General features: G+C 40.6%; 1 protein-coding gene across 5 annotated transcripts; it reads right to left on the reverse strand.

Moving 5' to 3' along the window:
• Positions 1 to 344: 344 nt before the first annotated feature.
• On the reverse strand, positions 345 to 14,975 carry chek2 (checkpoint kinase 2). 5 transcript variants are annotated; one of them, XM_080432744.1, is made up of 17 exons: positions 14,870 to 14,975; positions 13,180 to 13,478; positions 11,481 to 11,605; positions 10,666 to 10,798; positions 8,865 to 8,955; positions 7,518 to 7,614; positions 7,310 to 7,363; positions 7,151 to 7,215; positions 6,505 to 6,604; positions 6,245 to 6,331; positions 5,632 to 5,798; positions 5,122 to 5,240; positions 3,737 to 3,822; positions 3,191 to 3,259; positions 1,994 to 2,062; positions 1,619 to 1,687; positions 345 to 1,460 (listed from the first exon to the last, which is right to left on the reverse strand). In XM_080432744.1, the coding sequence occupies exons 2-17, from the start codon at positions 13,469 to 13,471 to the stop codon at positions 1,368 to 1,370; spliced, it is 1,716 nt and encodes a 571-aa protein (XP_080288870.1). In that variant the 5' UTR covers positions 13,472 to 13,478; positions 14,870 to 14,975; the 3' UTR covers positions 345 to 1,367. The 5 variants fall into 5 exon arrangements, with proteins under 5 accessions (XP_080288870.1, XP_080288869.1, XP_080288872.1 ...); XM_080432743.1 differs by having other exon boundaries at positions 345 to 1,463; XM_080432746.1 differs by lacking the exon at positions 1,994 to 2,062 and having other exon boundaries at positions 345 to 1,463.
• Between the last annotated feature and the right edge of the window lie 542 nt (positions 14,976 to 15,517).

Raw genomic sequence — 15,517 nt, forward strand, 5'->3', positions numbered from 1 at the left:
GGTATTTAGTTTGGATTACGCTTACGCTTTTACAATTCATTATAGCAAAAATGTTTCTCATCTTTGATGTACACTACAGAGCCTACCAATTAGCAATAGTGTTTTGACACTAACCTAATGACCTGAAGCTTAACATAACCCAAACCTCATCCAAACTAACTTTCCCCAACATTAAACATACTGTACCAACAGTTCTACGCTTACCATCAAACCATCCCTGTATAATGAAGGGAACATACAACTGAACAAAAATGCGACGGTGCTCCGAGGGCTTATGTAAAACAGGACACATTCAGAATGGATATTCATTAACGTCACATCCTGCAGAGATGACAGTATTGTACGTCTTATGACAGCGTAGTTTGGTTTATTGATATAAAACCTTTATTCTCAAAAAGAACATGGAGGTTTGCCCTCATTTGCAATGCTCAAGAATACAAAAAAACAAAAACATCAGTTAAAACACACAACAGATATAAGACAGAAACAAAATAATTACCCTTTTGGTAACACTTTCTCTGAAGCCTGTGTCTATAAAGTACTCATGATTTATCCAATCATAAGACAAGCATTAAGGGCTTAGTGGGTAGAGACGCTGTCTGGTAATCAGAAGGTCACCGGTTCGCCTCCCGGCCCAGGTCTGTGTGTCAAAGTGTCCCTGAGCAAGACACTTAACCCGCAACTGCAAGGTTCAGATGATGCTATATAGTATGATGATGTTGTTTTTTTATGAAGTACATCTGTAACAAAACTTGAACTGTTAACCCATTAAGACCTGAAGTCGATTCTACAAAATATCTTGAAAAAAAAGTATGCTACTATGTCAGTGGTGCTCAAACTTTTTCATGTCAAGGACCACCAAAATGATATGCATTTGGTCGCGGACCCCCATCTCAAAATATTTTGCTCCAGGGGCCCCCAGAAGCAAATATTTGAGTTACAAATGTTTACTTTAAAATATATATATATTCAAAGATTTGCACATTTTCTCGATTTTTCAAAAATAGCAGATCTACAAGCTCATAGCACGGTGCCGCGCTATGAGCTTGTATATCTGCTATTTTTTAATAGCCAAAGTGTAAAATAAAGCTTTTTAGCTCAAATCAAAAAGTGACACAGGTATCAATGGGTTAAAGAAATAGATGTATATTTGCATCTTTGTCATTGTAATATGGATTCACTTTTCATTGTAATATGGATTCATGATTTCTATGAGTGTCCTTTGCATGACCCATCAACAAATAAACTGAGGTAAGTGAAAAAATAAAACCGTTTTTTATTAAACAGTTGTAAAAAACAAAAAACAGTAACCATAAGGTTACAATGTGTAAAGTGGGGCGAAGGTGCAACGTAATGGTCCCTGACAGTCATTCAGTGGGTTGGACTGGTCTCTTCTTGGCAGGGTTCTGTGCATCATCTTCCTCCTCATCTTCCTCTCTGCTCCTCTTCGTCCTGCCATCCTGCTGGGGGAGCACACCCACACACCACGCACACAGGTTCAGTGTATCATCGTTTACATATTAAACACTGAATATAGCATACAAAGTGCATTAAGGTTTCAGCATACGTGTGTGTGTGTGTGTGTGTGTGTGTGTGTGTGTGTGTGTGTGTGTGTTACCCTGGCATTTTCAGCAGCAGCTTCAGGGGCATCCATGACACCGTGAGCCTGTTCCAACACTAAAGGGTCCTGAGAATGAATAAACAAACACATATTATAGAAATTCTCGAACTCTAAAAAACACTGATGAAGCCTGAGTAGCCGAAACATGTCCGTTTGTGAAGACTGCTGCTGAATGAAGTTCTGACAAAACATTGTGTGATTAGTCAGACACTCCATGCGCTCGTTATTTATACCGTTTTATTTCCGCAATCTGTCAGCAGAGTACCATGGACTGTTCAGAAGAAAACAAGGTTGGCAGTGGACAATATCTCTCTGTGCGACTACAAATGTAATCTAAATGTTGCTTCACTTTTGTGCGTGTGTGTTGGTTACCCTGGCATTTCCAGCAGCAGCTTCGGGGGGATCAATGACACCGCGAGCCTGTTCCAACACTACAGGGTCCTGAGAACGAATGAACAAACACAGACACATTATAGAAATTCTCTAACAACATGAATATTACCGTAATATTTTAACCCTTCATTCAAGTCTTCAAAGACCTCTTATGAGCAGCAAATTATGACAAGTGTTGGCAATCCAAATCCACACTTTACAATGGCCATTGGCCAGTTATAGGAAGGCTCATATTTGGACACTCTCCACGGACACTTTTGATGAAACACATGACCAACCAATGTCGCTGAAATTCATTCCATTATTACTGTCATTACTCCAACCGATGCAGAACTTTGTTCGAAATCGGCGTCCGGGGACCGATTGTATGATGTTGTGCATAATAGTGTATATCTGACTGTTTTCTTAAATGTCATCATGATTTGAGTGTGTGGGGATCTCATTTGAAATAAGCCATTGTGCTTTTATGTGCGATCCAGTTTAGAGGACCTTTATTAATTGTTAAATGTACTTCCATGTACTTTTTTCATGTCTTTCAAAATAAAGTACTTGAATCAATCAGGGGTCCTTGGGGGGGTACCAGGGGGTCCCAAGCTAAATGTGTTAATATAGCGTCATAATCTTTAACCACTTTAACCATTATTTTATACTTTGCCAATTCAAAAATAGCAGATATACAAGTTCATAGCACGTCACTTCGTGCCACGCTATGAACTTGTAGATCTGCCATTTTGGAAAAAACATGAAAGTTTATGCAAATCTTTTAATATATATTTTTAAAGCAAACATTTTTAACTCAAATCTTTGCTTCTGGAGGTACCTGGCAAAATAAAAAAATTCAGATGGGGGTCCGCGGCCAAATATATATCAAGTTGAGGGTCCTTGGCACAAAAAAGTTTGAGAACCACTGGCGTAGGCAATAAGAGCTAAACTTCGTTATGAATAACTCCAGCAGTGCCTTTCAGAACTTTGTTTGGTAGTTCTTGCACATTTTCTAACCAGCTGAACAAAGTTCTGACAAAACATTGTGTGTGATTAGTAGTCAGACACTCGATGCGCTCATGATTTATAACGTTTTATTTCTGTTTTGAAGAAAGGTTGGCAGCGGACAATATCTCTCTGTGCGACAAAAAATGTAACCTGCTTCACTTTTGTGTGTGCGTGTGTGTTGGTTACCCTGGCATTTCCAGCAGCAGCTTCTGGGGGACCCATGACACCGCGAGCCTGTTCCAACATTACAGGGTCCTGAGAACGAATGAACAAACGCATGCACACATTATAGACATTCTCTAACTCTCTCTAACTCTCAAAAACGCTGATGAAGACCTGAGTAGCCGAAACGCGTCTGTTTTTTTCTCTAACATGAATATTACCGTAATATTTTAACCCTTCCTTCCAAGTCTTCAAAGACCTCTTATGAGCAGCAAATTATGACGAGTGTTGGCAATCCAAATCCACACTTTACAATGGCCACCGTTATAGGAAGGCTCACCAACGAATATAGCCTTATCAACAACTTAAATGAAAACATTCCATTATTACTGTCATCTCAATCCAACAACCTACTGTGCGGTACACCTCCTCCTGAACAAACCCAACAATCTACACCATATTAACTAGAGAGGAAGGAAGGATGACATTGTTGACAAGTAGTAGGAATAGTAGTAGCACTATAACTACTAGTTGTAGCAGTACTAGTACCATTAGTAGTAGTAGCAGTACCTGTAACCAGGGATGTTGCAGAGCTTGTTGTATAGTGAGTCTGTGAGTTGGATCGACTACCAGTAGTTTCTTCACTAGGTCTTTGGCTGAAAGACATACAGCCAACAATAAGTCGATACACACTTTATAGTACATACTACAGCTCAAAGAATTACAAAGGCATAGTGCATCTAGTCTACTAGAGTGTGCAGCATACTACTTTCCTAAATAGTTTGAAGTAAAAAGGAAACAGTGAATCTAGTGTACCATAAGGTACAGTACTACCGCCTAAACTTAGTCAAGAACAAAAAAGGCGTAGTGCATTTTAGTGTACTATGTAGTGAATAGTGCCTAAATAGTGTGAAGGACCAAGGGTGTAGTGCGTTTAGGGTACTGTAGTGTGTAGTACACACTGTAGTATATCGTCGGTGTCCAGGACGAACCAGCTAACTAAATTTATCATTTTTATTGTTTTCATAAATCAACGCTATTGAACACCCTTTACGTCTGTGTAAAAAAATCTAAACATTTGAACCAATGAAAAGTATTAAAAAGCGCCTCTGACGAAAACTCCCAACTCCATTGGATCCTCAAACTGTCAGTCAAAAATAAACAACTCCCCCCTCTCCTCTCCAGTGCTGCCTTTTCACAGCATGAGTAGAGCGCGCTGCGCAGTGAACGAGGAGGAGGATCACGTAAACAAACTCCCCGTAGTCTGTTAAAACTATGCAGTGTACCTGTTTATCAAACTTAGCACTGACGCTAATGTTATGAAAACAAGTAATTATATTTCTAAAATCTATGAAGTGTTTAATGAGGAGAGCAATGTGACAAGAAGAAAGGCGTTCGTAGCATTTCTGCCACGTTAGTTCTACTACCTCTTTGCAGAAGTTATTGTAATATTTAAAGTCCTGTTTATTATTGTAGGCCTATATAATAAGTGTCATGAAGCATCAGGGCATTGATTCACACGTTGTTGTGATGCATTGTGAGCTTGGAGATCCATTGTTAGCTTTTGGGAATTTGTACCCTTTTGAAACCTCTCCCTCAGCAGCGAGTGGAGCTATTGTTGTTTGGACACCTTACTCCATTTCAGCTTGATTTCTGCTCGTCTGAAACTACTAACTCCACTTGCACTGGGTAAAGTGTTGATTTACCCGCGATTTGGGTAAAGTGTTGATAATATAATGACACATGCAAGTATCTGACAATATATAAAGTCACTATACCAACTTTGATGAGGCAGTATTGCTTTGCTTTAAAAATATAAGGTTTTCTTCATTTCCTGAAAAACGTATATTTTGTTTTTTCGTTTCCTGAACAATGAGCGTTTTGGAGTTAGCAGGTTCGCGCTGGACAGCAGAGATATATATACTAGTGTCCTATATATAGAGACAGTGTCATACCCTGTTTAGAGACGGCATCCCATTTGTCTGGCACCATCTTGAAGACTCCCTGAGTGATCTGTTGTTGGATAGTTAGAGTCTCGCTCCAGTCCTTATGGAAGGGTGGATAGCCACAAAGACTGACACAACAACATGCATCACATTAATGACTACTGGGAAAATGGTAAGAATGGATAGTAACTGTACACTTTTTCATAATTAAAAACACAAATGCAAGCTGCATTAAGTTGAAGCAAGATGTAGTTTTATCTAACCAGTATGTACTACCACACAGAAAAGCCCTTTCGCCAACAATGGAGAGTAAGTACTTGGAGGTCAATATGTAGGGCTGGGCAATTAAGCAAAAATGTATAGAATAAAATCTAGGCACAAGTTTGAAACATTCGTGATATTGATTTGAAGTCACATCGCCCAGCCCTTACTACTTAATGTTAATAATTGTTAATACCTTGTGATTACAAGAATAAAGAGAGACAGACAGACAGGCAGGCAGACAGACAAGCAGCCCACCAGATAAACAGGACGACTCCCAGACTCCAGGAGTCAACCTTGGGGCCGTATCCTGTGGCAGTGTTGGCGTGGGTGAAGACTTCAGGGGCGAGGTAGTAAGACGTTCCACACAGAGTCTTCATTAGACTGGCCTCCTCTAAGATCTTAGACTGGTTAAAATCTGTCACCTACACACAAACACAAACATCTATTCTTGTCACCTTTATTAGTTAGTTGGTTAGTTAAGTTGGTTACTTTGATTTGTTTGACCACAAATATTAAGTATGTTATTGAGATGGCACTTGTTTGTTTTCTACCAAGATTTTTCTTAACATGGAATTTGTGTCCCATGGACACACGGACGGTGAGTTGAATGCGTCTTTTCTTCATGATGTGCGTCAGAGACGCAGGACTATCAGCATCACTGCTAGGGTTCATTTCACTTACTCTGATTTTGGAGAAGAGCATCTGCCAAATGCCTATTATGAGAGTTTATCCTGTGAGATTTATCCAATGTACAGTATTAATACCCCATGTTGCTGGCCGCCACAAAATGATCAAAACATACATTATCGTTTACAAATAAACAGCCAAGCACCCGTCCCTAAATGATGTTTGTGTATAGCGTGTGTACCTTGACCAAGCAGATATCTTCCTGTGAAGCCAGCAGAATGTTCTCCGGTTTCAGGTCTCTGTGGATGATGCCGTTGTTGTGGAGATACTAAAAAGATACACACACACAGTGAATTAACATGAACGTAGAAAAAAATCCTGACTGTTATTTTTATTATATTAATAATGGTCAATATTTTATATTTGTATATTGTGATAATCTGAGTAGTATATCTGCAATATTGTGACTTTTATTGATTGACATATGTTGGATCTACCCACCTCGACCGCACAAAGCGTCTGGTAAAAATAAAGCTTAGCAATTGGCTCCTCCAACGATTTATTCGACCTCACTCTGTCAAATAACTCTCCACCCTCCATCCTGCAGGGAAAACGAGACAATATCCATCTATTTTCTCTTGTATTGTTTTTAGCACATGGTCACAGGCCAAGCCATGTAGAACAGGGTGTGTGCATCTATCTCTATATGTGTGTGTGTGTGTGTGTGTGTGTGTGTGTGTGTGTGTGTGTGTGTGTGTGTGTGTGTGTGTGTGTGTGTGTGGTATTTATAATATAACCATTTAGAGAGAGACGCAGAGAAAGATAATATGGTAATATTTAGAGAGACATGTGTATACATGACATATTTCATGAAATATGAAGTCATGAAATGAGTCCTCTACGGGCTTCCTGCTGAAAGTTAATTGTAAAAAATGTCAAGATCGATCATTTTGACCACTCCCACTTGGGGACCCAAAGAATTGACGCGACCCATATGAAAGACCACTGTGGGTCCTGCGGACTCATTACATTGAAAACCTAGCAACAACACTGACAGTGTGGTATTGTGGTAGTATGTGTACCAGTGTGGTCGAGTAAGTTTAACAGTGTAGCACAGTATGTGAAACTGTGTCTGTTTCAGACTCACAGTTGCAGTACAATGTAATAAGACTCCTCGGATTGATAAAAGTCCTCCGTTTTGATGAGACAGGGCTACAAGAGAGGAGAGCATATTAGATAAAAATCAATTTAAATCAACAGATTAAAAGTACATTTCATTTTTGTTTTGTTATGCATTTTTCCTTACATGATCTATTTTTTGGAGAATGCGTATCTCTCTCTCTGCATTCATGTCCGCCGTCTGTCCGATTGGAAGAAAATATTAACAATCACATGATCACACGCGTTCTGACAATGGATAAAACTGGCCATTCCTTTAGCCGATCATCTGATGGCACATAATGGGATCAACTGGGTATCAGTATTTACACAGGATGATTGAAAACGTGACGCACCCCTACTGACGGGAAGTTCTTCTTGTGTATGATTTTGACGGCTACCTTCTTACAGGTGGACCGCTCAAACGCCAGCTTCACCTCACCACACACGCCTCTGGAATGAAGGGACACACGCACGCACACATTACTAAATGCATTCAGTCATCTTTAACCCACTGAGGTTCCGATTCTACAAATGTCTACAGTTTTCTGGAAAAGAATATGTTTCTACAGTATGAATATCTTTTTTATATATATATATATATATATATATATATATATATATATATATATATATATATATATATATATATATATATATATATATATATATATATATATATATATATATATATATGTATCAGTGGTGCTCAAACTTTTTCATCTCAAGGACCACCCAAATTATATGTATTTGGCCGTCGACCCCCATCTCAAAAATATTTTTCCAGGGACCCCCCAGAAGCAAATAATGGAGTTAAAAATGTTTGCTTTAAACAATATATATTCAAAGATTTGCACACATTTTCACGATTTTTCTAAAATAGCAAATCTACAAGCTCGTAGCGCGGCACTCGGTGCCGCGCTATGAGCTTGTATATCTGCTATTTGTGAATAGCCAAAGTGTACTGTAAACATTATACTGTAATGCTTTTTAGCTCAAATGAAAAAGTGACACAGATGCGTTCCAGGTCTTAATGGGTTAAGAACTGGATTCAACATGGGTTAAGACTGAGACCATATGGAACTACAGTAATTTACATTATCAATGCTACATTGTAACCCAAAACTCATTCTGATGATGTATTCCTTGTCAGCTGCAGTTACATGAGCCAATAGGTCCTGTTTTCTTCAAGTCAAAGACTCTTTCTAACATGAATAAATAAATAAAGCAACAAAGCATTGATATTAACCCTTTGCCTGCCACCGACAAATCTCGACAAGATTGACGAGATGTGTTTTCAGTGGTTTTCCACTAGATGGCGTTGTTCGCTACCCTATGAATGATGCTTTCACTGCCAGATGACGACAGACCTGGAATTGACTTTATTTATTTTTTACTTAATGTTTATCTCCTGTGGGAAAATGGCTTCATCTCCGTTCCTGTTGCTTTACGGCAAAAACAAGCCACATTCAACTGGCCACAACTATGCAACAGATGGCAGTGGCGTACCACTATTACTCTAGCAGTTAAAGATTTAATAGAAAATGTACTTAGAAATTTGTACTTTTGAATAATTGAGTATTCACGAGTATATACTTTGTCCACCAATGAAAAGCATCCAGTAGAATCCAGGGGTTAATTGACAAAAAAATAAATAATAATAATCGGATCTGGGTTCAAGTACTTAAGAACGTCTGACTCACGTGCCGATAACCCGGGTCACCAAGTACTTCTGTCTGAACTCCTGAGGATAGTTGGTCTGTTCATCTGCCATCAAGTCTATAAACATAAAGACTGTAGACGGAGAGAAAGTCAGTCAGTTCTGCATGCTTCCTTCTTCTGAAACCCTCATTCAGACCGTCTGGTCAAAACAGCCCGGTGTGTGTGTGTGTGTGTGTGGGGGGGGGGGACATCATCCAAACTGATGATGTCGTCATCACTTTCTCAAAAACAGACACAACGATGGAGGGAAGTGGAGACATGCCTCCTGTCTCTACATTCAAAAAGTAGAGCCGTTTTAACTCATTAACTGCCATGGAAGAATTAATTCGTCAAATTCTGCTATGGCCCAGCCTGCCAAGGACGACTTTGGACAAATTAAAAAAGAAAAAAAACACCGGATACCACGATCCGAAGATGTGCTGCTCCATTCACTCCCTGGTTAACTTATTGCTTAAAAATGCTCTATCTCGGCTCCTGTGTACTTTTTTTTGACACTATATATTTTTGGCAAAACATGGTATTTTCAACTTGCCACAACTATGGAACGGACTGCTATCGGATAGCTTCGGATAACACCCCCCTTCTACGAGACCCCTGTGTGTGTGTAATGAGAGGATCACCGTGCGGATAGCATTCACAGAAAATATTCCATGATTTTTCAAAGGTTGATAAAATCGCTCGTTTTTGCTGGCAGTGGCGTAACACTATTACACTATTACTCTGGCAGTTAAAGAGAGTTATATGAAGAAGAATATGTGGTCAAATGCACACGCACATGTAATAATAATCTCTTGAATATACTAGACTAGAGTGTAGGCTCTCCTGAGTTGAAAGCCTTCAGATGTTACATTTCCCATGTTGAAGCATTATCTGCTTTATCAAAATTAAAGACTTTACATAAAGTTGACAAGCTGTATCGTCATCAGTTGACAAGGACATAAAAAACATTACCCACCAACTTTCCTTATTACATTTTTGCAATGCAGTATACGCTATGCACAACACAACTCCATTTGATTAACCGATTTTGTGGTTCTGTTTGTTTAGGTCGTTTTAGACAAACACGTCTGAGCTAATACACACAAAGGCGTGTACAGAATGCAATGAACTTGATCGACAGCAGATGATTCAACAAGTTGAATTCAACATGGTGAATCAGCACCTGAGCACTTTCGCCAGGTCCAACTTCCTACAAAAATACCAACACGACTTAGTATACATTGCACGGAGGTGTCATTCCGTGCATAGACAACTGGAAAATCTGTGCATAGCCGCCTCGTGTCTCTCCCATTGACTCTAACCATTTCGGCGGCGTGCAGTCTCAAGGGAACTGTCGCCACGTAAGGGACCACCGAGTGAGCGAGTTGCCGTCCCGAACGTTGCGACGTTCCCTTGAGCCTACTCAGCACTGTTTGAGTGCCAATAGGCACAGAATCGTACATTTTGTTGTGGGGACTGCTCTGCTTCGGGGTTTTTCCGGGTTGCAACTGGTTTACGCCCACCGTGGGACATGTACATATGCACGGATTTTCGGGTTTTCTAGGCGATTATGCAAGGAATGACGTGCACTGGATCCGTGCAATGTATACTACATTCTGTGAGATCAGGCTGAAAAATACGCACACACCCAGCAGGCGACACCCAGCGCACAGGACCTCTGTGGTCCGGTGAGCTGACCGACTTTGGATTTGCAGCTTTTGACCACAGTGTGCTGGAGGAAAAAGAGTTAGAACACATTTCATCAGATGAGAACGTGAGAGTGAATGGAGATGCTATGCTAACCTTTGTTGGTGGGTTCGGCCAGTGCCAGGACATCATTGTTGACCAGAGGAAGCCTCTTTTCTTTTCCAATTAAACTCCCATTTAAAAACGTCCCATTATTACTCTGATCCTCTACATACGCGATGGTATCCTCCTACACACACACACGCGGAGAGAAAAGACAGTTAGTTTGTCAACCAGTCAGTTGTTGCTGCATTCACAATGCTAGCAAATCACTCAGTCACAAAGCTAGCAAACCAGTCATTCCTTCAGTAATCTGGTTTATAAAGTGTTCCCTGTAGACATTAGGCAATTAATTTTTTTGCAGAGAAGCAGACTAGATAGATCTACTGGACCAATTAAGCTCAAAATATTTAAAAATCAGAAAAATAATAAGCTGTAGTCTAAAAGCTTTCATTAACCATTGAAGCCCTATATACTTTGTACTATGAATTGCAAAAATATCTACAAACGAAACGCAAGATACTTACAAAACTTTTAAAAAGTCGGATTTTTTTATTTTTCACCTACAGTATAATGGCATGCCCAAAATAGGAACGCCAGGTGGTTCAAAGTCAGTGTGCCTTTATTCTTCTTTTGACCCGATTGAAGTGCAGTTCAAATAACTACTGTGATTGGTTCATCACAGACCAATCACAGCAAACACATTAGTAATCATCTCAAGAGAGCAGCATGGCACACTTTGTGAATCACTACACACAATTCTCCAAATGTTCCACATTCAAGTTATATCCTGAGGTAAAACAGTTGGAGTTGGGTAGTAAAGCAGTCAGTTAACCATCCTGCCATTAAACCAGTCAGTCAGTCAGTGATACCTTGACTATCCTGAAGTGTTTCTTACTGATGATATTAAATCGTCCCACTGCTTCGAGTGCAGGGTCCTTAATCACGTAGTGACACTTCGTGTGTCTCCCAAACTCGTACTGATCCTCCACACAATCTGGAAACCAGCAAACACACACAATGTCAGAATACAACACAACACATCACCAACTAGAACCTTCTCTCCTCAAGTCTTTCCTACAACCGTCTCCCTCTCAGCTTTTCTACTGTCCGTATTTCATATGCCATCTCCCTCTAAACCAGGGGTCTTCAACAGGGGGTCCGGGACCCCTAGGGGGTCCTCAGAGTTACTACAGGGGGTCCGCCAAATCTTTGTGTGATAAGATATTTTCTTTTTACATTAACCACTTCAACCCTAGCATCCCTTTTCTGAGGAGAACGTTAGCCAAAAATAGCAGATCTACAAGCTCACAACGCCTCGCGCTGCGAGGCGTTGTGAGCTTGTCGATCAGCTATTTTTGGCAAAGAGTTATAGGTGTAGAGGGAAAAAAAGAGCAGCAAAAGTTTATCTGAAACACAATTTTATACGACACAGAGGGGGTCACTTCTTTCTTCGTCTCTCTCTCAGCTGGGGGGGTCCCTGCTTCATCTCTCTCTCAGCTAGGGGGTCCCTGCTTCATCTCTCTCTCAGCTAGGGGGTCCCTGCTTCATCTCTCTCTCAGCTAGGGGTCCCTGCTTCGTCTCCCTCTCAGCTTTCCTGCCGTCTGCCTTTCCTACACAGTCTCCCTCTCAGCTGTCCTACCGTTTGTCCCTCCTACCCGTCTCCCTCTCATCTTTCCTACCATCTGTCTCTACTATGCCCCCCTCATATGTCCTTTTATGATGCGTTTGCTAAATGTTGTATGTAAAGCACACTGAATTGCCATGTTGTGGAAATGTGCAATATAAATAAACGTGCCTACAATGTCTCCCTCTCAGCTGTCCTACTGTCTTCACTAGTGTTTCCCCTAGGGTGAAGTTTTACTTCTAACAGTGGCGCTAAATAATAAAATAGCTCATTCTGATTAAAACCAGGAAAAGACAACACGTACTGTATGCCGTGCCATATCATATTTCAATATCTAGTCTATCACGATATTGATATACAGTATATATATATATATTGCCAAGCCCTAGTCTCTCTCTCGAATTTCCTACTGTCTGTATGTCGGTCTCTCCTACACTGTCTGTCTGTCTGTCTCTCCTACACCGTCTGTCTGTCTGTCTGTCTGTCACTCCTACACTGTCTGTCTGTCTGTCTGTCTCAGTGTCTCTCCTACATCGTCTCCCTCTCAGCTTCCCTAGGGTCTGTCCTTCACTAAAGTAAAACCATTCCATTATAGTGACATCCTGCGCGTATTAGAGTTGGATTGATTTCCAGCTTACCTCGTCCGGTCTGCTGCACGAGCTTAAACCGGATCCGTTTGATTATGTGGACTAACTATCATTACTACTATTCTAAAAACGCCTTCTAAATCTAAAAACTTCAAATATTTATCAAAATTACAACAAATGTATGTTGCTATATATACTGTACATAGCAACAAGAACCCCAAAATGGGTTCGCGTCCTGAAAGGTATGGTTACAAATAGGGGTTCCCGCCCAACACGGGTTAAAAAAATAAAAATAATAATGTTTGCCTAGCACAAACAGAGCTATAATACTCTATAATGCTAAAGTGTGACACAAACCATGTACTCTGTAGCCTCTCTTCATGGGCAGGAGGCGGCCCCACGGCTGGACGTCAGGCTCCTCGGGAACGGAGGCCAGAGACGACACTGGGATGGTGTCCGCGCTGCTCACCGTCCCGGAGCCACTGGACGACTGGCTGGCCGAGGACGGCCCGCTGGACGAACTGGAAGCAGCGGTCTGCTTCTGGGACGACTGGTGCTCCAGGGACTGGGTCTCGGGGGTCTGCGAATGGGAGGCCTGATTGGGCGACTGGGTCTTCTTATCATCTTGGCTGGGAAGGTCTTCCGACATGCTCGACCTGAAGGAAAAACGATGTATTATTAACCCTTTAAGACCTGAGAAGATTCTAGAAATGTCTTCTAAATCCTAAAAAAAAATTGAAAAAAAACCCCATTTTTTTTCCCCTCGATTTTTCAAAAATAGCAGATCTACAAGTTCATAGCGCGGCACTCGGTGCCGCGCTATGAGCTTGTATATCTGCTATTTTTGAATAGCCTAAAGAAATCTAAAAGTGACACAGATGCGTTCCAGGTATCAATGGGTTAAACGCAGAGACGCACAAACGCAAACTATCACACTCGATATTTTTCACTTCACCTTTATTTATTCAGGAAGGTCAATTGAGAGCCAGCTCTCTTTTCTAATGACACCCTATATGTCTCAACGACAGATTCTGCCGGCACAACTGCCTTAAACATGTAATGATGTTGTTAGAAGGAATAAACACAGAAGAACCCAGGAGGAAGTGGACTAAGAAAGGGGAGGGGCCAAACCAGAGTTCCTGTTTTACACAAAAAAGGGAGGTGGGCCCCCAGAGGCGAAAACTATTTATTTCCCCTTTTTTTCTGAATGGGTTCCCAGATTGGAGTGAGAGAGACAGAGACAGTGGGGGAGAGAGGGGTGGGGAAACAATCCCACTATTCTGTTCTGTACTACACTGAACCCAATACAGTCTGGAATGGTGATAAAACATTCAAATGTCCCAAATATGAAACATTATCATCCCATGTGTCTCCATAATGTAAATGTTTTTCTCTGAAACGCCTCCATTCACTGAATTCAATAATGGTACTATGCTGTCTGTGTTTATTTACAGGAAATCCCCACTATGTTCAAGGACTGTCTGTAGAGAAAATAAGATCTTAAGCCCAGTCTATTGAACTGGTTTCATGACCCAGCCCTGCTGCAAGTGACCTTGATGGAACATAAGCAGGATGTACTGCAGGAAATCCATGTCAAACACAAAAATTCTGTTAATCAAACTCATACGCAAGGTGTTGTGAGCTTGTAGATCTTTTTTTTTTTAAATATATTTTCTCTTTGTGCCCAAAATCGGGACACGTACGACACAAAGTGGGTGAGCTCCTCCCAAAAACAAACATCAGTGCCCCACACACACACACACACACACACACACACACACACACACACACACACACAGGAAAGTAGATTAACAGAAATGACACACAGACACAAACAAACCAGTTATTAATGTTAATAATTGGCATCAGCAGTGATTGATGCATCGACATTATTATAGTCGATTACTTGCATAGGCTTGCATCTACGGAAGTAGTCATCATCATCATAACAACACTGATCCATGCACTTCACTTTAGATTCAATGAACCAACAATAAACACCATAAACTGTAATGATCATCTTCATCTTCTCCTCTTTCAAACTTACCGCTGTTTGTTTGTTTGTTTGTTTGCAGTGAAAGCTGATATCTTCTCGCGCCACACGTGTACACTTTGTGACTTGTCCGGGATGTGGAAGAAACAGTGACTGTGAACTCTATTCCTAGTGTTGCTATGTCACGCATGTCATCCCGCCACGGCTCAGCCAATGAGAAGTTGTGGACTGATCACGTGTTCTTGGGAGCTGTCAGCTGAGTCGGGCTCAGCTCTGTGAAATCAGCCAATGTGGAACGACTTGACTTCAAAATAAAAGCATGAATAGAGGGGAAAACCTGCTAAAATAACACATACATTCACCTATAAAACTGCACTTCAAACTCCCTCAACAGTATGGATAACAATAAAATAGTAGCCTACTCATAAAAAGTAATTATAAAAAAATAAGAAATAATCATATATAGGCAAATATTCAACAATCATACAGTCTGTAATATATACAATATGGTACACTTATACAGTGTACACTGTAGGCTAACACTTATACAGAGAGAGACAGAGGGAGACAGAGACAGAGAGAGGGTTCAGACTTCAGAGAGCTGACATTGACCATATGAGATTTATCTTGAAGTTGTGGGGATGAAAAGATCCAGAGAATTATGAGGGTTTCCTTTTTCTTTTTTTAAATAATATTTTTATT

Source organism: Gymnoscopelus braueri (genome assembly GCF_963280865.1).
Source record: "Gymnoscopelus braueri genome assembly, chromosome: 7".
Taxonomy (NCBI): Eukaryota; Metazoa; Chordata; class Actinopteri; order Myctophiformes; family Myctophidae; genus Gymnoscopelus; species Gymnoscopelus braueri.

Bases quoted from the DNA above. Each gene is read 5' to 3' on its own strand.
- chek2 (XM_080432743.1), bottom strand. From the start codon at position 13,471: ATGTCGGAAGACCTTCCCAGCCAAGATGATAAGAAGACCCAGTCGCCC. The intron at 6,332-6,504 runs GTGGGTAGATCC...GTATCTTTTTAG, and splicing joins AGACGCTTTGTGCGGTCGAG to TATCTCCACAACAACGGCAT. The intron at 2,063-3,190 runs GTAACCAACACA...ATTCGTTCTCAG, and splicing joins CTGCTGCTGGAAATGCCAGG to GACCCTGTAGTGTTGGAACA.